At 41.9% G+C, this 27,802-nt stretch overlaps 2 protein-coding genes across 4 annotated transcripts in view; one reads left to right on the top strand and one right to left on the bottom strand.

Annotated features, from left to right (window-relative positions):
* The window catches only part of LOC116764985 (translation initiation factor IF-2-like), a 39,864-nt gene extending 18,612 nt beyond the window's left edge, over window positions 1-21,252 (bottom strand). Inside the window, exons 1-2 of the mRNA XM_032654036.1 lie at window positions 21,242-21,252; window positions 16,620-17,419 (exon numbers count right to left, since the gene is read on the bottom strand). Coding sequence (XP_032509927.1) covers window positions 16,620-17,419; window positions 21,242-21,252 — 811 coding nt within the window. The remainder of the gene's footprint in view (window positions 1-16,619; window positions 17,420-21,241) is intronic.
* SMAD4 (SMAD family member 4) overlaps window positions 16,697-27,802 on the top strand; it is a 60,399-nt gene continuing 49,293 nt past the window's right edge. For 2 of the 3 annotated variants that reach the window (XR_004353073.1, XM_032653835.1), the window contains exon 1: window positions 16,697-17,041. The gene's annotated coding sequence lies outside the window, so the exon portion shown is untranslated. Of the gene's footprint in view, window positions 17,042-17,137; window positions 17,440-27,802 lie in introns of those variants that run through there. The other variant, XM_032653836.1, reaches the window with a different exon arrangement.

The following is a 27,802-nucleotide window of genomic DNA, read 5'->3' as shown; positions in this document are numbered from 1 at the left end:
TTGTGGCTCACAGGGGCTCAGTAGTTGTGGCTCACGGGCTCTAGAGCGCAGGCTCAGTAGTTGTGGTGCACGGGCTTAGTTGCTCTGCAGCATGTGGGATCTTCCCGGACCAGGGCTCGAACCCGTGTCCCCTGCAATGGCAGGTGGATTCTTAACCACTGTGCCACCAGGGAAGCCCCACATACTTTCAATTCAAGTTCAGAAGTATGTAACCTCATCCATCTTACATGTATATCTCCTTTCTGCCATGTCAAAATCTCAGTTCTCAATGACACCAATATGCTCATTTCCTTTATCCTTCTTTTCAACAAATTATTTTTTGATTTTGCTATTCATATTTATTGCTTTTCTTTCCTCTCCCCCACCATCATCAAATATCATTGATTTTTGCCCTTATCTTTATGGGCTTTTGCACTGAACGCTTAGCTCCTTTGGTTTCAATATTTCTTGTTTGTTAAGTAAATGCATACGGCACTATAAATCCCTTTTAAGGACTACCTTACATATACTTTGACACGTGGTGTTTCATTTTTATGTAATTTTCCTTATTTTAATATCTTTATTCTGGTATTTAATAGTATTTTTTGCATTTTCAGATTTTTAGGAATTTTAAGCTATCCTTTTGTTATTGATTTCTAAATTTATTGCATTCTTCATTAGAGAACATGGGCTGTATGATGTTAACTCTTTGGAATTTATTGAGGTGCGTGACTAGTACATGACTGATCTTTGAGACTATTCCATATATTCTTGGAAAGAATATATATCCTTTATTTGTTGAGTATAAAGCTCTCTATTAGACTGAGCTTACTAATTGAGTCATTAAAATATGTTTTACAGGGGCTTCCCTGGTGGTGCAGTAGTTAAAAATCCACCTGCCAATGCAGGGGACACAGTTTTGAGCCCTGTTCCGGGAAGGTCACACACGCCATGGAGCAACTAAGCCCGTGCGCCACAACTACTGAGCCTGCTCTCTAAAACCCGCAAGCCACAACTACTGACCCCGTGCGCCTAGAGCCAGTGCTCCGCAACATGAGAAGCCACCTCAATGAGAAGCCAATGCACCACAACGAAGACCCAACGCAGCCAAAAATAAATAAGTAAATAAATAAAATAAATTTATTTTAAAAAAATATATATTTTTTATCTTCACTTAAAAAAAAAAACTATTTGATCTATCAGTTTCTAAGGTAATACACACAGTCCCTGACCTATGATGGTTCAGCTTAAGATTTTTCAAATATACGATGATGGGAAAGCTATACAGTTTCAGTAGAAACTGTACTTTGAATTTTGAACTTTGATCTTTTCCTGGGCTATCGACATGCAGTACAATACTCTCTCCTGATGCTGGGCAGTGGCAGCGAATCATAGTTCCCAGTCAGCCACAAGATCACCAGGGTGAACAACTGATACATATACAACCATTCTGTACCCATACAACCACTTTGTTTTTCACTTTCAGTATGGTATTCAATAAATTACATGAAATATTCAACACTTTATTATATAAAATAGGCTTTGTGTTAGATAATTTGACCCAACTGTTGGCTAATGTTAAGTGTTCTGAACTTGCTTAAGGTAGGCTAGGCTAAGCTATGATCAATAGTTTAGGTGTATTAAACGTGTTTTCAACTTTTTATCAGGATATAACCCCATAGTAAGCTAAGGAAGAGCTCTATATTAAATGTCCAAGTACGGTTGTTGATTCTTCTATCAGTTGTTGCTTTATATTTTTTTGAAGTGATATTGTTAGGTGCATATAGTTTATAATCTTTATAGCTTCTCAGTCTATACTGCATATGAAGTCCTCTTTGTCCCTTATGATGTTTTCTACTTTTAGGTCTATATTGAGTGATATTAAATGGAGTTCTTTTGGTTCATATTTACCCTGTATCTCTTTTTCCATCTCTTAATATTCAAATAACGATTCACTGGGCACTTCCCTAAGCAGTGTTGTATAATAGCATGGCAAGCATCAGGATGCCCCTGAGTCCAAGTTCAGCTCCTAAGGTTGCAATCCTGCACTGCACCCTGCTCATTTTCTTATTATTTTTCTCTCCCACGACTGTCTTGTTCATTATTATATCCCTATCTTGGAGCACTGTAGCTGACACCTAGTAGGCACTCAGTAAATATTTGTTCAATATGAATGCCCTCAACAGCATACAGCCTTAATAGGAAAATGAGATCCCTTCAAGAATAATTTATGGAGCACTTACTACATGCTAAATCTTTCCCACACGTATTACCTCTTTGATCTTATCTCCATCCTTGCTCCTCTCTCTTACCCTGTCCTATCTGCACTGATCCTACTGTTGTTACATTAACACACTAGGCTCATTTCTACTTCAGGATCTTTATACCTGCTCTCCCCAGATTTTTGCATAGCTCACTCCTTTACACCTCAGGTCTGCTCAGATGTCACCTCTTCAGACAACCTTCCCTAATCACCCTATTTAAAATACTACTCCACCCTCTCTCCAAATCTGGTTATTCTCTATGCTCTTTTTGAAAAAAAAAATCACTATTTAATATTATATTATTTGTTTGGCTACATGTTTACTGTCTGTAGAATGTAAGCACTTTAAAGACAGAATTTGTCTTATACACCACTACATCCCCATCTAGAGCAGTGCCTGGCAAACAGTAGACACAAAAAATTTTTGTTGGAGAGAATTTTCAGTTAATTCTCAGGGAAAAAATGTTAAAGAAGTATGATGATACTTATTTTTACAGATGAAGTAACTAAAGCTGAGAAGATTCAGTAACTTGCCTAGGAACACAGTGATGGAGAAGGATTTGAACATAGGTCCCTTTGACTCCAAAGCTCATCCATAATGCCCACCGCTATTTTATTGTCTCCTAATGAAGGAGAATGCAAACACACAAGATGGTAGGAAATCAGGTGCCAGTTGGGGGCTTGTGGTTTTTTGGATGAGATCAGCTGAGACAGAGTCACTGGTAGACAAAGGGTTGGGCCCTACGGATGACTGAGCGTTGGAAAAGTGGGGAAGGGAGGGAGGCAAACCCTAGGCCTGGCCTGTGATTGCCCACTGTGGCTTTTTCCTTTGCTGAAGAATCAGTTCTGATTTGCTCCCTGGGGGAGCAGTTAGGGCAGGCTGTAGGGGAGGAGGGCATGAGCCTGCCTTCCAGGGCCTTTGGGTCAAACCCTCCAACAAAGAACCCTATCCCAGGGGACTTTGTGGACTGTGGTTAGGATAGGATTTAGGACCTGCATTCTAACTAACTGGCGTAGCCTCAGGCAAGTTCAGACCAGAAAGCCCCCCTGCAAAGCCATTTATCTATGTGCTGGGGAGGGCAGATGGGCATCCAGGCTGGAGGGGGCTTCTGAGCCAGGGCATCTTTTTTAGAGAGGATAGGTGTTATTGTTGAACCAGGTAGGAGCTGACCTGATAACCAGCATCCCTGAAAAGGAGAGAGAGGAAACAGCTCTGACCACCAGTGGCTTCCAGGGCCTTCTCATTTCCTTGGCGATTAAAGATACGTATACGGATATGCAGGTACCCAGCAATGGATGAGTCTTGCGCGGCCTCAGAAAGGGCTGTGCCCACTCTGGAGAACAGTATGGTGGTTCCTTGAAAATCTAAAAACAGAGCTACCAAGCTACAGACCTACTAGAGAATGGACTTGAGGATGTGGAGAGGGGGAAGGGTAAGCTGGGACAAAGTGAGAGAGTGGCATGGACATATATACACTACCAAACGTAAAATACATAGCTAGTGGGAAGCAGCTGCATGGCACAGGGAGATCAGCTCGGTGCTTTGTGACCACCTAGAGGGGCGGGATAGGGAGGGTGGGAGGGAGGGAGACGCAAGAGGGAAGAGGTATGGGAACATATGTATATGTATAACTGATTCACTTTGTTATAAAGCAGAAACTAACACACCATTGTAAAGCAATTATACTCCAATAAAGATGTTAAAAAAATAAAAAAATAAAAAAATAAAAAAAAAGAAAGGGCTGTGCCCCCCTCGCAACTTAGGAGCAGACCCTGGATCCTGCAGTGCTTCTCCACCAGGTTCACCTTGCAGGCCAGGCTCCGGCAAGCTCTGGGTAGCCATAGGCAGGGAGGGAGTGGAGGGCAGGAAGTGTGGGGACAGTTAAAAGGTAGCAGCTGAGCTGCATGAGCTGCTTGTATATTTTGGAGAAAACCATAATTCAAAAAGTCATGTACCACAATGTTCATTGTAGCTCTACTTACAATAGCCAGGACATGGAAGCAACCTAAGTGTCCATCAACAGGTGAATGGATAAAGAAGATGTGGCACATATATACAATGCAATATTACTCAGCCATAAAAGGAAACAAAATTGAGTTATTTGTAATGAGGTAGATGGGCCTAGAGACTGTCATACAGAGTGAAGTAAGTCAGAAAGAAAAACCAATACCATATGCTAACACATATATATGGAATCTAAAAAAAAAAAAGGTTCTGAAGAACCTAGGAGCAGGACAGGAATAAAGATGCAGCCGTAGATAATGGACTTGAGGACACGGGGAGGGGGAAGGGTAAGCTGGGACGAAGTGAGAGAGTGGCATGGACATATATACACTACCAAATGTAAAATAGCTAGCTAGTGGGAAGCAGCCACATAGCACAGGGAGATCAGCTTGGTGCTTTGTGACCACCTAGAGGGGTGGGATAGGGAGGGTGGGAGGAAGACACAAGAGCACGGGGAAACGGGGATATATGTATATGTATAGCTGATTCACTTTATGATACAGCAGAAACTAACGCACCATTGTAAAGCAATTATACTCCAATAAAGATGTTAAAAAAAAAAAAAAAAAAGGCAGCAGCTGGGTGCAGCTTAGCAGAAGTGCCAGGGAAGTGAAAGTCAGCCAGGCAAAGGAAAGGGGAAGAAGCAAAAGCAGAGAGGCAGCAGCTGCCACTGGGAAAAAGGGAAAGAAAACGCTCAGAGCGTGGCAAGTGTTCTGGGAGCCTCAGAGAGGTGAGGGCTCTGCCGGCCTTCTTTTCTTGGAAGAGGGGGACTGAAGGGCTGAGTCTTGGAACCAGGTGTCCTTACCCTTCACACGGCTCCTTCCTGAGGGTTAGCTGTGGGGTGTGTGCTGCTGAGATGCTCACAGCATCCTTCTTCTCCTTCAAGTACCTCCCCTCTAAAAGGTGCCACTTGATTATCCTCAAATCGCTAAGAAAATAGTAACTGTAGTTTTGGTTCAAGGTAAAGCTAATGATTTTCCTCAAGGTTGTCTCCCAGGAAAAATGCTTCAAAAATAAAAGACGTTGGCGATGTTAAGGTATAACAGTTTCCCCCTTAGAGCTGAAAGCTACAATCCCTTTGTACAAATATTCATTATAAAATTCTTACATCCCTAAAATGATACCATAGCACAAATGCCAACTCTTTTTTTGTTTGTTTGTTTTTGCTTTTGATGATATCATCGTTTCTAGCACTCCCTGCCTGCAATGTTCCCTCTTGTGCCTGTGACTTGAGGACATGGGGAGGGGGAAGGGTAAGCTGGGACGAAGTGAGAGAGTGGCATGGACATATATATACTACCGAATGTAAAACAGATAGCTAGTGGGAAGCAGCTGCATAGCACAGGGAGATCAGCTCGGTGCTTTGTGAGACTGTTAGATGCCAAGTTCACTTGTTGGACTAAAAACTGTCTAGATTTAAGGCTGATTTGGAGTCTCCTAGGGAAGGGGAAAGACTGGATAAATTATAACCCTTTCAGTTAATGTTCATCACCATTCAATTCCTTACTCTGAAGTATGGCATCCAGTAGGCTCACTCTGCATGTACATTGAATGAAAGGATGTTTGAAAAAAGAAAGCTGACCTTATGATTGAAAACCATTTGAAGTGCATAGAATCACAACTGCGGACTGTCTCCTAAATGTTCCTTACCATTATTCCCCTCCCCAATAAAATTTGCATTTTATTTTATTTTATTATTATTTTATTTATTTATTTATTTAGCGGTACGCAGGCCTCTCACTGTTGTGGCCTCTCCCGTTGCGGAGCACAGGCTCCAGACGCACAGGCTCAGCGGCCACGGCTCACGGGCCCAGCCGCTCCGCGGCATGTGGGATCTTCCCGGACCGGGGCACGAACCTGTGTCCCCTGCGTCAGCAGGTGCACTCCCAACCACTGCACCACCAGGGAAGCCCTAAAATTTGCATTTTAGACCCTATAGTTCTGGGCCCTAGAGTCTACCTTGCCTCTGGAACTCTGATCCAGGGAGCAGCAGTATCAGCCTCACCTGGGAACTTGTTAGAAATGTAGACACTCCAGCCCCACCTGGGATCCACTGAATCAGAATTTGCACTATCACAAGATCCCCAAGTGATTTGTGTGCATGTTAAAAGTTGGAGAAACACTGCTCTAAAGCACCTGGGCCACCTTCTTCCTAAGGCACCTGGTCAGGAGGCCCTCCGAGGCCCTGGCTTCAGCTTATAACTATAAGGGTCACCGGGCAGCTCCATACAGTACAGTGTGTGGCAGGCTGGAGGCTACAGAGGGTTCAAATTCCAGCTCTGCTGCTAAAGGAACTTTATCACATGGGCAAGTGGCTTAAAAAATTCAACTTACAGAAAACTTGCAAGAATAGTACAAAGAACTTCTGTATACCTTTATCCCTATTCACCAATTATAATGTTAACATTTTGCCACATATACTTTAATATTTTCTCTCTCTACCTATATAAATATTATTAATGTTTCTGAACTCTTGGAGGGTTAGTTGCATACATTGGTATGCCTTCCCCCTTAATACTTCAGTGTGTACTTCCTAAGAACAAGGACATTCTCTTACATCATCACAACACCAGGTCCAGATCCAGGGGGAGGCAAGCAAGGCCTGGGAGTGAGTGATCCCAAGGGGGGCTTCCTTAAATTTTGCACCCTAGGAGCCTTGCTTGCCACACCTAGTCCTGGCCCTACACACTACAGTCATCAAAATCAGGAAATCTAACATTGATTCTGTTGCCCATATTACAATTTTGTCAATTGTCCCAATAATGTCCTCGATAGCAATTTTTTCCCCACACCCAATTCAGAATCACGCGTAGAGTTTAGCTGTCATGTCTATTGAGTCTCCTTCAATCTAGAACCGTTCTTTAGTCTGTCATGACATTGACATTTTTGAAAAATAAAGATCAGTTCTCGGGCTTCCCAGGTGGCACAGTGGTTGAGAGTCTACCTGCCGATGCAGGGGATACGGGTTCGTGTCCTGGTCTGGGAAGATCCCACATGCCGCGGAGCGGCTGGGCCCATGAGCCATAGCCACTGAGCCTGCGCATCTGGAGCCTGTGCTCCGCAAGGGGAGAGGCCACAACAGTGAGAGGCCCGCATACCACAAAAAAAAAAAAAAAAAAAAGATCAGTTCTCTTACAGAATGTCCCTCAACATGGGGACAAGTTTTTTAAATCTCCTGATGGTTCAGTTTAACCACCTGTAGATTGAGACTTGAGACAGGACAGGTGTGGGTGGATTAAAAAGTAGCTATTACGGGCTTCCCTGGTGGCGCAGTGGTTGAGAGTCCGCCTGCCGATGCAGGGGACGCGGGTTCGTGCCCCGGTCTGGGAGGATCCCACGTGCCGCGGAGCGGCTGGGCCCGCGAGCCATGGCCGCTGGGCCTGCGCGTCCGGAGCCTGTCCTCCGCAACGGGAGAGGCCACAACAGTGAGAGGCCCGCGTAACGCATAAAAAAAAAAAAAAAAAAGTAGCTATTACTGATTAGGAGCTTGTCGGTACCATGCTAAGTGCTTTACATGCATTATCTCATTAAGTCCTCCCTACAGCTCTGTGACAAAGGCTGTCTTTTTACCCCCGTTTCACAGATGAAGAAACTGAGGCTTGGAATAATTTGTCCAATGTAAGGAGTGAAATGGGGACCTGAACCAAGTCAGTCTGCCTCCAAGGACTATTTGCTTAGTAACCATGCTAGTGATGCTTACCTAAATTTATGTAACATAAAATTCACCCTTTTGGGAATTCCCTGGCTGTCCAGTGGTTAGGATTCAGCACTTCCGCTACTGGGGCCCCGGGTTCAATCCCTGGCGGGGGAACTAAGATCCCACAAGCTGCTCGGCGTGGCCAAAAAAAAAAAAAGAAAATTCACCATTTTATTTTCCCCCCACATTTACTGAGATATAATTGATATATAACATCATTTAAGTTTCAAGTGTACAAAGTGATGATTTGATACATGTATATATCACAAAATGATTACCATTATAAGGTTAATAAATCTATCATCTCACATAATTACATTGTTTTTTCTTTTGTGGTGAGAACATGTAAGATCTACTCTCTTAGCAACTTTTAAGTATACAATACAGTATTGTTAACAATAGTCAGCATATACTATTAGGTCCCCAGAACTTATTCATCTTATAATTAGAAACTGGTACTTTTGGCCAACATCTCCCTACTTCCCCTGCCTCCCAGCCCCTGTCAACCACCACTTTACTCTCTGTTTCTATGAGTTTTAATATTTTAAAGTGTACAATTCAGTGTCTTTTAGTACAGTCACAATTTTGTACAACCATCAGCACCATCTAATGCCAGAACATTTCCATCACCCCGAAAAGAAACCATATATCTCCCAATTCCCCTCTCTCCTATCCCCAGACAACCACTAATCTACTTTCTGTTTCTATGGATTTGCATATACATACAATATAATACTACTGAACAGTAAAAAGGAACTAACTACTGATACACACAATAACATTTTGGATCTCCAAAACAACTGAGTGAAAGAATCCAGATACAAAAATCTGCATACTCTTAAGATTTCATTTATATGAGATTCTAGAAAAACCAAAACCTTAGCAACAGGAGGCATGTCAGTGGTTACCTGGGGTCTGGAGTACGGAGGTGAGGATTGACTGCAGAGGGACAGAAGGGAACATTTTGGAGTGATGAAAGTGTTCTAAAACTGGATTGTGGTGGAGGTTAGACGATGTATGCGTTTACCCAAATTCATCTCTCTACCTAAAAAAGTTTGTAAATGTAAAATTATACCTCAATAAAACTGTAAAAAAAAAAAACCCAAACATACCTGTCTTCCATTGTTCAACTCATCAACATGTCTTCCTTCATAGGCTGGCCCCGAATCTATCTTCCCAGCCTCATCTCCCACCTGTCCCCTCCGTGCATTCACTCAACAAATATTCTAACATGCAAGGCCCAGTGTTAGGCACTCTGGAGGGAGTGAGAGAAGAGAACCTCTGTCCTCAGGGAACTCACAGCCTAGTCTGGGAGCAGAAAGAAAGGGTGCTCAACCTTGAAAAACATCAGGGGTCCTAGAGGATCACTGAGTCTTATAGGAGAGGAAGAAGAAGATACGTTCCAGTCGCTTTCAATTTCAAGTTGCAAACAAGTTTCAATTTAATTTTTTGAATAGGGAATACATTCACATGGTTCAAAAACAAAAGAAAGTGTACGGTGAAAACTTTCCTCCCACCCATGCCCCATCTGCCCACTTCCCACTCCATTCCACACAACCACAGCTGTCATAAATACACATTACTTTCTCTCCTTTTTAACAGAAAAGATAGCATAATATACACATTGTCCTGGGCCTTGATTTGTCATTTGGTAGTAAACCTCGGAGATCTTTCCATACAGGTATAGCAAAAAACTTTACTCTGACAGTTATACAGTGTTCCTTTGTATGGATGTGCCATAATTTATTTATCCAGCCTCCTTTTGGTAAGCATTTGCGTTATTCCCAACAGCCTGTTACGGCAAACAATGCCACAGTAAGTAACCTCTTATAAGTAGTATATTATGTTTTGTTTTGTATATGGCCAAATATATCTGTGGCTACATATTGAAATTTCTTTAAATCATTTACAAACACACCAACCACTTCCACATCTCTAGGCTGTTTTCTCTGCCTTGAAATTCCCCACTCAATCCCTTTCTACTGGCAAACTCCTGCTTTATCTCAAGATCTAGCTCAAATGTCACTGTCTTGTGAAGATTTCTGAACTCCCGCAGGCAAGATGGGGTTGCTCTTACTCTTTTCTCTCACGTATTCCATCCCCACATCACCAGAATTGTCTACTAACACTTCACTCTTCCCCCACTTGACTGGGAGGTACTCAAGGGCACGTGCTATAGTAGATTTATCTCAGAAGCCCTTAGAACTCGGTACCTGGTAGATATTGAATAAAACATTCATCGCATGAACGGTTAGGACTGACAAAGACGGCTCACATTGCTCCTGTCCCTCACTTTCAGCTGCCTCCCAGCCTCTGTTAATACTTAGAGGACTGCCACCAGACAAAGGTGGGCCGTGATTTCCCTTCCCCTCCCACCTGATTCCTTCCTTCCTGCCTTCACCCCTTTCCCGCCTCGGGAATCTGTCCACAGCTGCCCTTGTGGCCCTTGCTGGATCCAGCTATTACGGTGGGGAAGGAAGGAAGAAAGGAAGGAAGGAAGGAAGGAAGGAAGGGAGGGAGGGAGGGAGTGAGGGAGGGAGGGAGGGAAGGAGGAGGGAGGAGGGAGGGGGGAGGGAGGGAGGGAAGGAGGAGGGAGGAGGGAGGGGGGAGGGAGGGAGGGAAGGAGGAGGGAGGGAGGGAGGGGGGAGGGAGGGAGGGAAGGAAGGAAGGGGAGAAAGAAAAGAAAGCGAAAGAAAAGAAAGAGAGAGAAAAGAAAAGAAAAGGAAGGAAAAGAAAGAAAGAGCAAAAGCAAGCAAGGAACTGGAGCCTTGGCTCCACCCATCTTCTCCCTTCCTCATCAAGCCTGGCTTTGGCCGCCTCTAAAGCTAAAACAACAAATCACCTGATAGTCAAATGCACATCAGTCAGCCTCAAGCATAACTTCCTACACTTTAAGCCAGAGGAGATGACAGAGTTTACTATAGTGCTTTTAGGAATGTGGGAAACACAGTGTTCAGGTTAATCAATGTTAAGTGATCATCAAAGGCAACTTGGATAATTGTAAAAAAAAAACCAAAACACTGGGTTAACCCCAAAATGATCACGTACTACCTCTTGCCTGGGGCTGTTAATTGCTATGTCATTTCCACAAGAATACTGTATATTATTCTATTCCTTCCTAGGTGGGCAGTACAGGAGGTGAGAGCTCTCTGTCTCCATCTCTGGGATGAAAAGGTTAAAACTCTGTATTCTCCTCACCCTGGGGAAGCTCCAGTTCACCGGAGGTGGAGCCATCAAAGAAAACAAAAGGGAAAGAAAGCTTTCAAGCCTTTGCCTGCCCAGGACAGAGATGGATCTGGGAATTGAGACGTTTCACCCAGGGAGGTCTCAGGAAAGGTGGTAGCTTGGATCCTTTGGGGGCTGTGGTCTTCAAAATTTCTTGCTTACCTCCTAAAAGAAATTTGACAAACTATGTTTCTTCTTGTATTTTTAAAGGTCATATGTAAAATGTTTCATCTTAAGTTTAAATAATGGCAAAGTTTGTTATTTTTGGCATATTATAGGTACTGGTATTTAAAAATAAGATTGTTACATCATTCTTTAAGTGTATCCAAGGGAATCTAAATATCACGATGCATCTATCATCCATTTAAAAAATACATAAAAAGCATTTCTTTAAAAGAAGTTTAACATCATTCTTTATCTCTTTATCTTATATTTCCATTCCACTTGCCCCGGAACATTTTAATGTAATATTTTAGGCTGGAAAGTCTTTTATTGATCAGCCTATTTTATTTCCCTATAAAAATAAAAATTAAAAAAACTTTGAGTCTCTAAGTTTAAAACATTTATCTCAATTGTATTACCAATATAATTTTGTTATTCTTTTGGTTCAATTTTGAATATCTAATTTATCTAAATTACATACTATGAATTTTGATCAACCATTAAAGTGTAGAATATTTTTGCCAGAATAAAATAGGGTTCAGAGTCAACTCTATTTCTCATTTCCACTTGTATGGATAGAAGCATGAAACACCTTGTTCATTCATTCAACAAATATTTATTGAGCACCTCCTATATGTCAATAGGAACTCTAAGCACTTGGGATAACTTAGTAAACACTACAGATAAATCCCTGCTCTTGTGGAGCTTTCATTCTAGGGGGAGATGAGAGACAATAAGCACTAAGCATAACACATGAGTAAATAAGACAGTATGTTAGAAGATAAGAGCTATGGGAAAAGATAGAGCAGGGTAAGCGTGATCTGGGGTGTAGAATGAGGGTTCAGAATAGGTTGTGATTTCAGAAAGGTCAGGGTGGGCCTCACGGAGAAGATGACATTTGACTAAAGTAAGTGAGGGAATTAGCAATGCAGATATCTGGGGAAACGTGTGTTCCAGGCAGAGGAAACAGCTAATGCAAAGGTCCTACCTTGGGAACCTGGCTGGTGTCTTCTAGGGTCAGCTAGGAGGTCAGTAAGTCTACAGCAGAGTCACCCAGGAGAAGAGTAACAGGAGATGCGATTAGAGAGGTAATGATCAGAAGGGTTGTGACGGTGTAGATCTCATAGAACCCTGGAGACTATTTTAAGGATACAGACTTTTACTCTGAGTGAAATGAGGAGCCATTGCAGGGATTTAAGCAGAGGAATGATATGATCTGACTTGTATTTTAGGAGGATCACTCTGGCCGTTATGTTGAGAATAGACTCTAAGGGGCAAGCATGAAAGCAGGGAGAGCTTTTAGAAGACTAACCCAAGCATGAGATGATGGTGGAACAGACCAGGGGAAGCAGTGGAGGTGGTGAGGAATATTCTGACTCTGGACTAGACATGGGATGTATAAGAAAGAGGGAAGTCCAGCATGACTCCAGGGCTTTTGATCTGAGCAACTTGAAGCGTGGACTTGTCATCAACTGAGACAGGGAGGTTGTTGGGCTGAACAGATTTGAGGGAGGAGATGTGCAGTAGGCTGCTGGGTATCACAATCTGGAATTTAAATGAGAGGTCTGAGCTGAAGATATAAATTTGGGAGTTGTCATCATATATGATGATCTCATGTATCTTAGATGGTACTGAAAGTCAGGAGGCCTGATTAGATCACCAGTGAAAGGTGAGTAGAGATAGAAAAGAGAAGAAATCCAAGGAATGAGCCCTGAGTCATTACAAGGTCTGGGAGAAGAGATGGAATCAACAAAGAAGAAAGAAGTAAGGGAATGAGGGATCTGATGAAGTGACGAGGAAGAAAACCAAGAGGGTGTAGTTAAAAAAAAAAAAAAAAAGGTGAATCAAGTGGTTAGCTGTATCAGTTGTTACAAAGAGGTCAATTTAAGATGATAATTGAGAATAGGTCATTGGACTTAGGCAATGTGAAGTTCATTGTTGACCTTGACAAGAACAGTTTTGATAAAGTGATAAGGATGAAAGCATGAATGGAGTGGGTTTAAGAGAGGGTGGGAGACCCTCTCAGCTGAAGACCTAAAATATGCCACATATGTAATCTCATGTGTGTTGTTTTGATTCTATTACCTATGTATGTAGTCTTAACATATACATCATATTTGGCATGTTTTTCAACTTTATATTAAATGTATCATATGTTATGTATTTTGTTGCTCTAGAATGGGAGAAGAACTAGAGACAGCACAGAAAGCTCTTTTAGGAGTTTCGTTGCAAAGGAAGCAGAGAAATGGGCAGTTACTGCCAGTGGAAGTGGGTCAAAGAGAAGATTTCGTAGGACTGGAGAAATAACAGCTGCTTATAAAAGTTTATGGGAATCACCCAGTAGAGAGGGAAACATTGATAAGATAGAGGAGGGAGGATAATTGGTGGAGTGATGGTGACACCCTTGATTAAGCAAGATGATATTGGGGTCTATTGCCTTAGCAGAGGGACTGGCTTTAGCTGGCAGCATGGAAAATTCACCTACGTAATGGAAGGGAAGGTGGAGAAGAGGTTACAGATGCTGGTATGTGGGTATGGGTAGATGAGATGGCGAGATTCTGTGTAAGTTTTCGTGTCATTGCTTCAACTTTCTCACTGGAATAGGAAACAAGGTTATGAATCAAAAACAAGGATGAGAGGGAAGGAGGTACAGGTTGGAGGACAGAGAGGTATGACATCCAGAAGAATGGAGGAGGGAAGTAGAATTCCTGGGCAGCACTAAGGACCCACTTGAAGTTCCAGGTGATGAAATTAAAGTGAAACTAGCCAGCGTGATTGTGTTTTTCTTTAGCCACATCCAGATGTACGGGGGCTGATGTGAAGTAGATGGAGAGCTGGCTTGAATCAGCTTGTGGTTTTGCCCAGTAAGCACGGCAAAGGGGGAAGAGGAAAGGGGGTTGAGGGTGTGGTGTGCCAGGGAGTGATTGTAATGACTGACCAGGAGTGTAAGCTGGGTAAGGATGGGAGAGAGGATAAGTGGATCGCAGAGTTGTTGGAGTTCGAGTACTACAGGGAAATATGGAAATAGGAGGGGCTGTTCAGAGTGTGAGGGGTTTGAAACTGTGAAGAAGTTATTGAGTTTGATGAGGCTCTCGTGATTATGCCAAGTGAATAAGTGGCTGAGTTAGGGTAGGACAAGATCCTTGGAGGAGACGTCAAGGAACTGAGAGGGCAGGGAATGGGGATGATTATCGGGTATATATTACGACCGCTTAGGATTAAGACTGAAATGGTACTGGAGTGACTGACAAGAGCAAATGATGAAAAAATGAAGAGGAATGAGAGCAATGATGAGGGATACTGAACGACAAGATTCAAAGCTGCAGGTTAATGGGGAGGAGAGAGAGGGATGGTCTGGAAGCATTGTGGAGGAGCAAGCAGGAGGCCTACCTCACCTCCAGGCCCAGTCCATGAGGCTCATGGTTGAAAAAACAGGACCTACGACTTGAGAGGGGGAGGGGAAGCAGTGCCCCAGGGGAAAGTCAGGTTTCCCTTAAACTAGGAGGCAACGGAACCTGAAGAAATTCTGAGGAGGTTGAGCTTATAGGAATTGTCCTTTGAATAAATAAATATGGCCCCATATAATGTGGCCCCATATGATCCTGCCTCCACGTGTTCATGTCCTGTGTGGTCTCCTTCCCCTGAGTGGGGGTGGGACTTGTGATTTGCTTCTGGCCAACAGAGTACGGCAAAGTTGACAAGATGCATATGTATAGATAATTGCGAGAGATAGGAATGGAAGTTCAGATATAGCAATGTTATCAATTCTTTTAACTCCTTCTGAGGTATACTGCCAAATATCACATGTTGATCTATTATCAAATCACATAGTTAGGTTTTCCTTCAATTTTGTTGATAGCAAATAACTGAAAACCACCTGACTTGCAAGATAACTTATAACCATTCGCTTTGAGTCATTCACTTTCTCAGCACAGTCACCAATTTCTGACTTGTTCCTCTGAATTGTCCTGGAGGTTTTTTACATCTTGGATCGATGCGCCTTAGTAATGGGTGAGAGTTTTTACTTTGGTTGGATGGCGGGAGTAGAACAGTTTTGAAAGGGGGATGCTGTGTCTTCAGGTGCTTTCTCAAGCTGAGCAATTTTTTTTTTTTCTAAATCTTTGCCCGCATGTGGCATGCGGGATCTCAGTTCCCCCACCAGGGATCGAACCCGTGCCCCCTGCATTCGGAGCATGGAGTGTTAACCACTGGACTGCCAGGGAAGTCCCAAGCTGAGCAATTTTAAACTATAGTACACATTGCAGTGAGGCATCTGGAAATGAATTCCCTTAAAACTAGTCTTGGAAAGTCTTCATAAACCCCAGGGAACACCAGGTTGAAGACACAGTTTTAGAGGCTGTCGTGCAGAAGAAGAAAGAGCCCAAGCTGTGAAAGAGAGGACAGCATGGGATTAGGGTGGGGGAATAGACAGTTTCTGGGCGACAAGACTTAAGACATGACTTTAGAGCCTTCCGACAGTAATTAGTCTTGGTGGGACCCCAACAGAAATATTTCCTGGTTGGTGAAAAAATATATATGTAATTAGTATGTGTTTTCTGAAATTTTAAAAATATCAAATAAATGCATTCATCCTGTAAAATTTTCAAATAAAAGAAGTATAAAGTCAAGAGCAGAGTTTACACCTTTCCCTACCCAGCTGGTAACCTAGTTAACAGGTGTCTTGTAGGACCTTGACAGTCCCTTCCAACTCCGAGGTCTGACTAAATCTCTTCCAACAGGAACCACCGACTTTTCGTAACACCTGTCCAGGCTCTCAAATCTATGGTTCCATGATTGGCCTGCGCACCTTTTCAACCTAAGAAGGCATCTCAAGAGTTTAAACACCTTTGGATCTTGTGACCCAGGGCTGCAGTCATCCTAGTCTCTTTCCAAAGTACTAAACCGCCACAACCACCTTCTCCCCAGAGCAAGCTATTAAAGTCTAATTTTTGTGCCCACGCGGGTCCTCATAAACGAGGCCCTTTTGATCGCTATTTATAAACTTACTGGACACCCACTACACGCCGAGTTCTCCCGCGCTGCTTGGGTACTTTTTGGCAAAGGGACGCCCATTTGTCTGATGACCACTCCCCCCAAGCAGCCTTTCCCCCGACCTTTGCGGGAAGCGCCCTCGGCCAGGGCGATCCCAGGTTGGGACTCGGGGCTCCCCGCCGACTGTGCTGCCCCGCGGGCGCCTGCGCAGAACGACCCTCGTCACTCCGGCTGGAGGCGGGGGCAGCCAAGAGAAAGGAAAGCTGAGGGAGAAAAGGGCCAAACCCTGAAATTACCCGGATGTGGTCTCTGCGCGCGCATGCTCAGTGTCCTCTCGACAAGTTGGCAGCAACAACACGGCCCTGGTCGTCGTCGCCGCTGCGGTAACGGAGTGGCTCGGGTGGCGGAGCCCGCGTTCGCGGCCGCCCGCTCTCCTCCGGAGGCCCTTCCCGCCCTCCCCTCGGCTGCACGGCCGCCCAGGGAGCGGGAGCGGGTGCGGGGAGCCGGGCGCCCCGCGAGAGGGGCTCCCTGCCGCGGGGCGGCCCGGGAGCTCGAGGCGGCCCGGCCCGCGCGGGCAGCGGCGCGGCGCCGAGGAGGGGCGGCCTGGCCCGGACGCCTCAGCGCGGGGGCCGAGGAGCGCTCCGGGCCGCCGGGGGAGGGACGGGGCCGGCGCCCCCGCGGACGAGAGCGGACGCCCCTCGCCGTCGCCCGAGCCCAGGTAACGCGCCATGTCCCTCCCCTTCTCCCGACCGGGCCCGCGCACCCCGCCCGCGGCTTCCCCGCCCCGGGGCGGGCTCCCGGCGGCGGCGGCGGCGGCGTGTAGCGCGCGGGAGGCCGGCGGGCCGGCCCGGAGAACCAGCGCGGCCGCCTGACGGGCCGACGGCCCCGGCGCGGGTCGGACCGAGCCGTGGTGCCTCGCGTCCGTCGGTCTCCGGGGTCGGTCCTCCGGCCCCGAACTCCCTTCGCAGTTTGTCGCGGAATCAAGTTGAACTCGGACTGGGACTCCTGCAGCGGCCGCCGCTGCTCTTTGTTGTTCTGAGTAGTTTCAGTGTCCCTCCTGGCCGAGCGAGTCGGGTCGGAGTGTACTGCCTTAGGTCTAAATGAAAGTTGTAAATGGTTTGTCTTAATTTCTTTTCTCAAACAAATTTTTGTTTTCTCTTTGTCCCTTATTTTCTCTTCCTGGTTGAGTCATTCCAGTTATGTTTCTGGCTTTGGTTTGTGTACTTATTTTTTGAGTATTGTGGGTGATGGCGGTATGCAGGAAACATTCTTAGCAGCTGACACCCGCCCGCCGCACTCCTAATGAAAAATAAAAGACATAGTTTATCTTATTGCTAGGACTACAAGTACTGAGCGTGAAATTTGTGTGGGGTGTGTAGGGCGGTGGCTCCATCACATGCCCCAAACTGCTGTTACGATTTCTTAAGCTAGATTTTTAAAGATTTTCAAAGAAATTGGTGTGTTTTGTTAACTTGAACGGTTTTTTTTTGGGGGGGGGGAATAGAGAGGTTTAAAAAAAACCCTATTGAAAATTGATAGTTATTCCCCCCCTCGAACACCCTAGTAAAATTAAAAAATATATTTGCCTATTTTCAAATAGTTTATTTTGAATTTAGTTTCTTAACGTCTTTAGTTTTTGGACTGTAGTTTAAGGTGAAACTGCCAGTTATTTAGGAATAATAAGTATAAGATAAAGGGGAATCATTTTAATTAGCCTCAATTGGCTTTGTGAAAGCATGTTGTCTTGGCTGATTTTTAACAACATTTGAGTTTTGCAAGAATTAGCATCCTTTTAGTCCCAGTAGCAGTTTGACTATTCGGGTGTTAATTAGATTTAGAACGTTGCACTTGAATAGTTTTTATTGTAGTTTTCATAAATTGTCTTTGCTAAGTTGTTCTTAGACTATATTTCAGCTGAAATATAGCCTGGGGAGTTCTAATGTGCAGTTTTTCTTTTTCTGCTAAAGACTTATTTTCTCTTTTGCAAAGTTCTGATATGGTTAGTACGTGACATTTCAAGTTGTAAATGATTGATATAATTAACATCTTAAAATATGATTTTTTAGTTACAATGTTTCTCCCATAATGTTATGATTTTGAGTTTGTTACAGTACAAGTGTAATACAGGTAGGCCAAGCGTTTAAAATTTGGAGTATCTTTAGGTCTAAGGGTGGTGATGAATTATGTAGGTATAAGTTGTTGGAATTAAAACTAAGAGTTGTTCTAGAGAAAATTTATATAACATTTTGTGAGTCTATTAATAGAAGTGACTTTTTCTTTGCTTTCCAGGTTTTTGGGTGAGGTTGCTTTAAGGAGGTATTGCATCTTAATTTTTTTATTTTTGAAGTGGGAGTGCCTAAGTAGAAACTTCTATGTTTAGCTAAGTTTCTTCGATATGAGCGAGTGTAGAAAAAACTGCAAGCCCGTTTCAGATTTAATGAAAACTTGTGCTGAGAAAGTCACTTTGAAATTTTTCGGAGTAAGTTTTGTATGCATCATTGACCTTTTCCGAAGTGTTTGCTGCTCAAAGCAATTCTACTTATGCTAGGAAGCAGCAAATCTTATTTCTAAAAACCTATACTTCACTTTCTTAAGCTACATTTTAGTTGAGCTGTTTCACCATTTGTGTGTGAATTAATTTTTCTGCATTCCCCTTCAGATTTTCCCCCCCAAATTAAAGAGCAAGTATTAAACTAATTTATGCTGTCCAGTCACACTCCAGCTCTCTGGCTTTGAAGCTGTTTTTTCTGATTGAGCCGGTGTTATAGTAACATCATTCGACACTATTCTAATTGAGCTGTGAAGTGCTGAGGCCTCTACTAGGGCAATTAACCCTACAGGATCTGCCTCACTCATTACAATTAAAATGCATATTTAGTCTCATCTAAAATTTTGTCTCTTTTGGTGAGAACATACATTATTTTTCCTATGTTTAAGCTTTACTTATTTCAGTTCTGTTGTGTCACCTTCTAGCTTATACCTAACTTTTTTTTCATTTTTTTATTCAGTGATTTTAGAGTGAATCGTTCTTTAAACACGTTAGCCGTTTCCCTGCTCGTTGTATATGTTTGGATTTCCTTTTTTTCCCCTAGAAGATAGTGTAGTTAGGCAGAAATTTTTGTTTTGTTTCAGTAATGATTAAAGGTGAGGTGACAATCATGTATAAAAGTAATTGACTGAAATGAGTTTGATTGATTTCATTATTTTCTACACTAAAGTTAAAGGAGTTAGATCAGCATAACACAGAATTTAATACCACTTTGTCAAATTATCAAATTTTGGGTTTTTTGTTCCACAGTTGATGAAAATTCAATTGTTTTAAAAAGAGAAATTCAAACAGTTGACAAATATGTCTCGATATTATTCATTTGAGCAACCTTTAGTATGGTACTATTAGCATCATAATATGCCAAAACATATGCTTAATAATGAGTCAGATTTAGAATTTTTGGATTTTTTTTCTCATCCTAATATGTGTAATTTTGGTGATAGGAAATGTGGCTAAATTCCAGTTTCTAAAACAAGATATTTTAGGTTGTGTCACCTTGACACTATTACGTGGTGTACTTGGCATCCAGGAAAATTTGTTTTAACCATGACAGTGGATAAAAACTAGGGTAGTACTTACTTACGTAAAACTAAGATGATAGGTCATCAGAATCTTATAATTTAAGTCTTGATTTTTACTACTGCAGATTATAGGTCAGATAGCTACTAGAGATTGTAAAGAGTGCCTGTTTTTACATCTTAATTTAAAGTTGGTGATAATTGTAAATACCTTTAAGCTTAAAGACTGTACTTCATTATTTACATTTTAAATGAGAATTGTTTGCGGTTTGGAAAACTTGTAACTGTGTGGGGTTCGTCTTTTTATTGCTTTTTCACTCCCAAGGTTTAGGGCAGTGGTTCTCAACCTCGGCTACATTTTGAAATCTCTTGGGGAGCTTTACAAAATACCGATGGCTGGAACCCACCTCCAGAAATTGTGACTCAAATGGCTTGGGGTGCAGCCAGATCAGAGTTCCGAAATTGTTGAGCTATTAGGGTCCTCTAACTTCTTTTTTTTTTTTTTTTTTAACTGTTTCATTTGTGTCAGCTTTACATTCTTTAATACAGTGATATACACATGCGTGATATAATTATCTCACTTCCGACTTAATGGGTTCCTTGAAGGTATTGCTACATTTGTTTTGTTTCCAAATCTGTCCCTCTGTCTCTCTCCTCTTTGAATCTCTTTCTTCATTTTTCAATTAATTTGAATTGTCTGGTGGCAAGTTATAGGAAGCTATATCTCTCCTGATGCGAAGTTGGTTTATCATTGCTATCCCAAATAGGAAGTTGATATTTTGACATATTCTAAAATGCTTATTTGGGTTCCTTTTAAAGACTAAAGACTTTGTTTAGGTGCCAAACTTTGCATCTAAACTCCCAGTGAGAATTTGATCTTCCTAGAGGTTAATCTGCTTGGAAACCATCACATTTTCTAGGCATCAATTGACTGGTCACTTTGCTGGTTCCTGAGAAGCAGGTTGCATTGATTTAGGTTTTACTATCAGAGGTTAACTTACACACTGTGAGACAGTTGCTCAACAAGCCCAACTAGTTAGCAGTTCTTTAGAGATCATCTAGAGGGGCATGTTCAGTTCCCCCTTTATCAATGTATTACTTGAAGTAGTTCATAAGTGCTGGTCTACAAGTAGTTGCATCTGCGTCTCTGGAAGAGCTATTTAAAAAAAATAGAACAAAATATTCTTTGTCCCATTCCAAAACACACAGATTCAGGATGCGAATGGAGTGCAGGAGGCATGGGAATCTGTATTGTTAAAAAAAAAAAAGACCTCTTGATTTTAAAGCCTTTGGATATTTTAGTGTGCTTATCTTTATTGCTTCATTTGTTTTGATACAGTACAAGCTTTACTTTGCAATCATTGGTGCGCTGGAGTAATTTACTTAAAATTCATTGGGGTTCATCAAACCCCAATCTGCATGTTTAGAATGCAAATCTTATTTATGATGTCAAAAAAAAAGACTTCTACTGAATATTTTGTCTTTGGTGTGTAGTAAGGTATGATTTTTGTATCTTAATGTATGTAATTCAGGTCTTTTTCAAGTCAAAATGTATTTCTAAACGTTAAGACTGGATTAAGGTTATTTATCAGTGGTATTCACTAGTGAATTCTGGAGCATTTGATATCAGTATGTGGCCAGTCATTGAATCATCTGGTGAAAGGATTACTGTACATAAGCACACTAGGTGCATCTGTGTCATAGAGGTCTCCTATCAAAACTAGTTGAAGGAAGAATTTTATGTGTATAGTTGTTGAAATTAAGCAGCTGGCTAATAGTAAGAAAAATGGCATAACTTTTATGTAATTAATCTTTTAAATTAGTTTCATATATTCTTGACATTGCAATTTGTTTCACTATCTTTTTGGTAATTCGTAAAGTGAAGCATGTGGAGTAGCATAGACTACGTCAGTGCTTTGTAAAACTGACAACAACTCAGACTCCCAGGGTGCTTTTTAAAGGTAGGGCCCCACTCAATATATATTTAGTAGGCCTGAGCCTATTGCAGGGGGAAGTCTGATACAGCCCCTTTTGAAAGAATAAGCTAGATGACTTGATAGTCTTCTTCATTTAGAAGGTTTTATGAAATGTATTTTTCAGTTATTAAAATTCATCCTACTTCACAATCTTTTAAAACGGTATTTTCCAAAGTGTGGTCCATGGACTCTTGGGGGCCCCCATGACCCTTATCTTCTAGGGGTTCATGAAATCAAAATTATTCACATAATAAAATTGAGACATTATGTGCCCTTGTACTGTGTTGACATTTGCACTGATGGTAGGGAAGCAGTGGTGGGTAAACTGCTGGCACTTTAGCTTGAGTCAAGGCAGTGGCACCAAACACACGTTAAGCATTTGAAAAAATGCCAGTTTCAGGGGCTTCCCTGGTAGCGCAGTGGTTGAGGGTCCGCCTGCCGATGCGGGCACGTGGGTTCGTGCCCCAGTCCGGGAAGATCCCACATGCCGCGGAGCGGCTAGGCCCGTGAGCCATGGCCGCTGAGCCTGCGTGTCCGGAGCCTGTGCTCTGCGGCGGGAGAGGCCGCGACGGTGAGAGGCCCGCGTACCGCCAAAAAAAAAAAAAAAAAAAAGAAAAAATGCCAGTTTCTCTTAAGAATATCCTTGGTGAAGCAGTAAAAAGTTTTAATTTTTAAAATATCTACCCTGGTGTGCATGTCTTTTCAGTATTCGGTGTGATTAAATGGAAGTGTGCATAAAGTTCTTCTGCAATCAGCGTACAAGGTTCATCTCTAGGAAAAGCACTTGTGTGATTGAGCTGCACGCTAAACTATCTGCTTTTTTATTTTTGCTTAAAAGAATGACTGATAGGTAAACTGTAGTTACTTAGAGTTGGATATTTGGCAGACATTTCCTTGAAAATAAGTGAAGTGAGCCTGCCACTCAAGGAAAATAACTATTTGTTGCCAATGATAAAAATATGATCTTTCAAGTGAAAATTAGATTTTTGGAAAACTAGTATCTGCCACCATGGGCTTGCCAGCTTCCCAGTACTTAAAGATTTTTCTGATGAGATTGGTGATGAGATTTAGCAATGTGATTTTTAAAAATACATTGTGTAAAGAAATGTATCAACATTGGGAAGGTCCGTATAAATCATTGAACCAGTGTTTTTCCAGATGACCAATGCATGATGTTACAAATCATGCATGGGTAGGAGATCCATTCAAAGCACAATATAGACCAATGGATTTTTATATAGCAGAGCCAAGAAGTTCACTGATACAGTTTCAGATTCCACATTGCAGCTAACCTTTAGGAATTGCCATTTGTTGCATTTTGGTGTTGAATGAAAGAAGAATATCCATCATTATCTAAAAGGGCCATTAAAATAGTCTTTTCTTTTCCAATTATCTGTGTGAGGCATATTTTCTTCATAAGCGTTAACCAAAACAACGTGTATCACAATGATTGAATGCAGAAGCAGATATGAGAATTCAGCTGGCTTCTCTTAAGCTGGACGTTAAAGAAATTTGCAAAAATGGAAAACAGTGTCACTCTGAATACTGACTTTTAAAAAATTTTTATTTTATTTTTGGCTGCGTTGGGTCTTTACTGCTGTGCGTGGGCTTTCTCTAGTTCTGGTGAGCGGGAGCTACTCTTAGTTGTGATGCACGGGCTTCTCAGTGCAGTGGCCACTCCTGTTGCAGAGCACGGGCTCTAGGTGCGCGGGCTTCAGTAGTTGTGGCACGTGAGCTCAGTAGTTGTGGCTCACGTGGGCTCAGTAGTTGTGGCTCACGGGCTCTAGAGCGCAGGCTCAGTAGTTGTGGGGCACAGGCTTAGTTGCTCCATGGCATGTGGGATCTTCCTGGACCAGGGCTTGAACCCTGTCCCCTGCATTGGCAGGCAGATTCTTAACCACTGTGCCACCAGGGAAGCCCCTGAATACTGACTTTTTTATTTGTTTTAGAAAATAGTTATTTTTCATAAAATTTATTAATATGTAATCGGTTTATTTAAAATTAATTTAATAGAGTAAATAAACATTTGTTTTAATTTGTGATATGATAAATATTAATAGATGTAACTCATATAAGCAAAGGCTATTTGGAATTCTCAATAATTAAGAATGTAGGTAAGTGGACTGGAGACCAGAGAGTTTGGCAACTGCTATTTTATTTTATTTATTATTATTAATATCTTTATTGGAGTATAATTGCTTTACAATGGTGTGTTAGTTTCTGCTTTATAACAAAGTGAATCAGTTATACATATATCCCTGTATCTCTTCCCACTTGTGTCTCCCTCCCATCCCCCCTCCCTATCCAACCCGTCTAGGGGGTCATAAAACACCAAGCTGATCTCCCTGTGCTATGCGGCTGCTTCCCACTAGCTATCTATTTTACACTTGGTAGTGTATATGTCCATGCCACTCTCTCACTTTGTCCCAGCTTACCCTTCCCCCTCCCCATATCCTCAAGTCCATTCTCTAGTAGGTCTGCATTTTTATTCCCATCTTGCCCTTAGATTCTTCATGACTATTTTTTTTTGGTTTTTTAGATTCCATATATATGTGTTAGCATATGGTATTGGTTTTTCTCTTTCTGACTTACTTCACTCTGTATGACAGACTCTAGGTCCCTCCACCTCACTACAGATAACTCAATTTCGTTTCTTTTTATGGCTGAGTAATATTCCATTGTATATATGTGCCACATCTTCTTTATCCATTCATCTGTTGATGGGCCCTTAGGTTGCTTCCATGTCCTGGCTATTGTAAATAGAGCTGCAATGAACACTGTGGTACATGACACTTTCTGAATTATGATTTTCTCAGGGTATATACCCAGTAGTGAGATTGCTGGGTCATATGGTAGTTCTATTGTTAGTTTTTAAGGAACCTCCATACTGTTTTCCATAGTGGCTGTATCAGTTTACATTCCCAGCAACAGTGCAAGAGGGTTCCCATTTCTCCACACCCTCTCCAGCATTTATTGTTTGTAGATTTTTTGATGATGGCCATTCTGACTGGTGTGAGGTGATACCTCACTGTAGTTTTGATTTGCATTTCTCTAATGATTAGTGATGTTGAGCATCCTTTCATGTGTTCGTCGGCAATCTGTATATCTTCTTTGGAGAAATGTCTATTTAGGTCTTCTGACCATTTTTGGATTGGGTTGTTTGTTTCTTTGATATTGAGATACATGTAAATTTTGCAGATTAATCCTTTGTCAGTTGCTTCATTTGCAAATATTTTCTCCCACTCTGAGGGTTGTCTTTTCCTCTTGTTCATGGTTTCCTTTGTTGTGAAAAAGCTTTTAGGTTTCATCAGTTCCCATTTATTTTTGTTTTTATTTCCATTTCTCTAGGAGGTGGGTCAAAAAGGATCTTGCTGTGATTTATGTCATAGAGTGTTCTGCCTATGTTTTCCTCTAAGAGTTTTATAGTGTCTGGCCTTACAATTAGGTCTTTAATCCATTTTGAGTTTATTTTTGTGTATGGTGTAAAGGAGTGTTCTAATTTCATTCTTTTACATGTAGCTGTCCAGTTTTTCCAGCACCACTTATTGAAGAGGCTGTCTTTTCTCCACTGTATATTCTTTCCTCCTTTATCAAAGACAGGGTGACCATATGTGTGTGGGTTTATCTTGGGGCTTTCTATCCTGTTCCATTGATCTATATTTCTGTTTTTTGTGCCAGTACGATACTGTCTTGATTACTGTAGCTTTGTAGTATAGTCTGAAGTCAGGGAGCCTGACTCTTCCGGCTCCGTTTTTCTTTTTCAACATTGCTTTGGTTATTTGGGATCTCTTGTGTTTCCATACAAATTGTGAATTTGTTTCTTCTAGTTCTGAGAAAAATGCCAGTGGTAGTTTGATAGGGATTGCATTGAATCTATAGATTGCTTTGAGTAGTACAGTCATTTTCACAATGTTGATTCTTCCATTCCAAGAATATGGTATATCTCACCATCTGTTTGTATCATCTTATTATTTATTTATTTTTTTACATCTTTATTGGAGTATAATTGCTTTACAATGGTGTGTTACTTTCTGCTTTATAACAAAGTGAATCAGTTATACATATGTTCCCATATCTTTTCCCTCTTGTGTCTCCCTCCCTCCCACCCTCCCTATCCCACCCCTCTAGCAACTGCTATTTTAAAGTAACTCATTATCTGTATTATTGAGAAGATTACGGGTTGGTTCCATTGTTTATATATGTGGTTTGTATTATATTGCTGCTGTTTCTGAGAATATTAACTCAGTTTTTTAGAAATTGAAGTATATGGTTGATTTACAATGTCATGTTAGTTTTAGGTGTGCAGCACAGTGATTCAGATATGTATATATGGATGAGATATATAGATAATATATATATTCTTTTTCAGATTATTTTCCCCTTATCGGTTATTACATAATGTTGAGTGTAGTTCCTTGTGCTATACCGTAGGCCCTTGATTAGCTCAACTTTTGTTCAGTTATGTACTGGGAAATATGTAGCAGTCAAGTTAAGTAAAAAGGGAATTCATTGGCTTCGTCTGGAATCAGAGCTGGCCTCAGAGTGCTGGATCCAGGGTCACAAGAAGCCAGTATCATCAGGATTCTATCTCTTGGCTTTGCTTTGCTTTCTGTTACTTTAAGTCTCAGATAGGTTCCAGACTAACTACTCTCAGCTTCAAGTTCAAGCCCAGCAAAGAGCTCCCCCCCACCCCACCTCTGTAGTTCCAACAAAAGTCCTGGAGCTGTGTTATTAGCCTGACTTGGGTCCTCTCCCATCTTTGAAACAGCTAATGTACCTAAGAGGTAGCTCTGGTTAGTCAGGATTGGGATTGTCCCACCTGTCCAGATTGGGAGATTCTCCTTGGGAAATCAGAGTACTGTTATAGAAGGGGAATTATATGCTGGCAGACAAAAAACAGATGTCAACTAGAGGACTTTGTTGATTCTTCTTTTAACAACCTTTAATTTATTCATTCAGAAAAATGTTAATTTTTAAATAAGATTATTTAAGGTGAAATTGCTGTACCAGTATGACATTTAAATCTAATCCCAGTGGGTAAACAAGAAGCACATCTCTAAATTTGTCCCTGTAGTTCATCTTAAAAGTTACCACAAAAAAAAGTTCTTTTTGTTTCTTTGATTGTGTTATTCCCATCTCAGATCTTTATAATCATTAATACCTGCACATGTAATTCTTTATGCTCTTGGAGGTTCTCCTCCAATTGCACTTATTTTGACAAAGCTCAATCTAGGCTGTAACTTGTACTGCACGCAGTTGAACTAATCCTGTGCACCGAACCCTGCCCCCTGCCCCAGCTTGTAAGCCTATGCTTAGAATTTCTTTCTAGTGATACTCTTCACCAGGCCAGGCTTTTTTTTTTTTTCCTTGTTAAGCACTCTCAAATATTCCCTTTTTCTTTTTTTTTTTTTTGCGGTACGCGGGCCTCTCACTGCTGTGGCCTCTCCGGTTGCGGAGCACAGGCTCTGGACGCTCAGGCTCAGCGGCCATGGCTCACGGGCCTAGCTGCTCCGCAGCATGTGGGATCTTCCCTGACTGGGGCACGAACCCGCGGCCCCTGCATCGGCAGGCAGACTCTCAACCACTGCGCCACCAGGGAGGCCCAAATATTCCCATATTTGATCCTTGACCAAAGTATCTATAACTTCTAGAAAATATACCTGTTTGTTTCACATAGTGTAGTCAATAATCCAAAAGTAAACATACATCCAAGAAATTTTAAAATGTCAACATTCATTAAAGTTTATGAATTTCTGTGAGAGCCTCTCAGGTCAGTACTCAGCCTTTTTAATTTTAGAGAGTATTTGAATTATTTTGGCTTTGTAGCCCATGGAGTTGCTTTTAGACCTATGGTCAACTTCAGGTGACAGCTTATGTTTAACAGCAAGGCTAGAGACAAAACACAAAATAGGTAGATATAAGAACAGACCTCTGTT

The sequence above is a fragment of the Phocoena sinus genome, chromosome 14 (genome assembly GCF_008692025.1).
Source record: "Phocoena sinus isolate mPhoSin1 chromosome 14, mPhoSin1.pri, whole genome shotgun sequence".
Taxonomy (NCBI): Eukaryota; Metazoa; Chordata; class Mammalia; order Artiodactyla; family Phocoenidae; genus Phocoena; species Phocoena sinus.
Note: the sequence above shows the minus strand (reverse complement) of the source record. Positions and strands in the feature narration are given on the sequence as shown.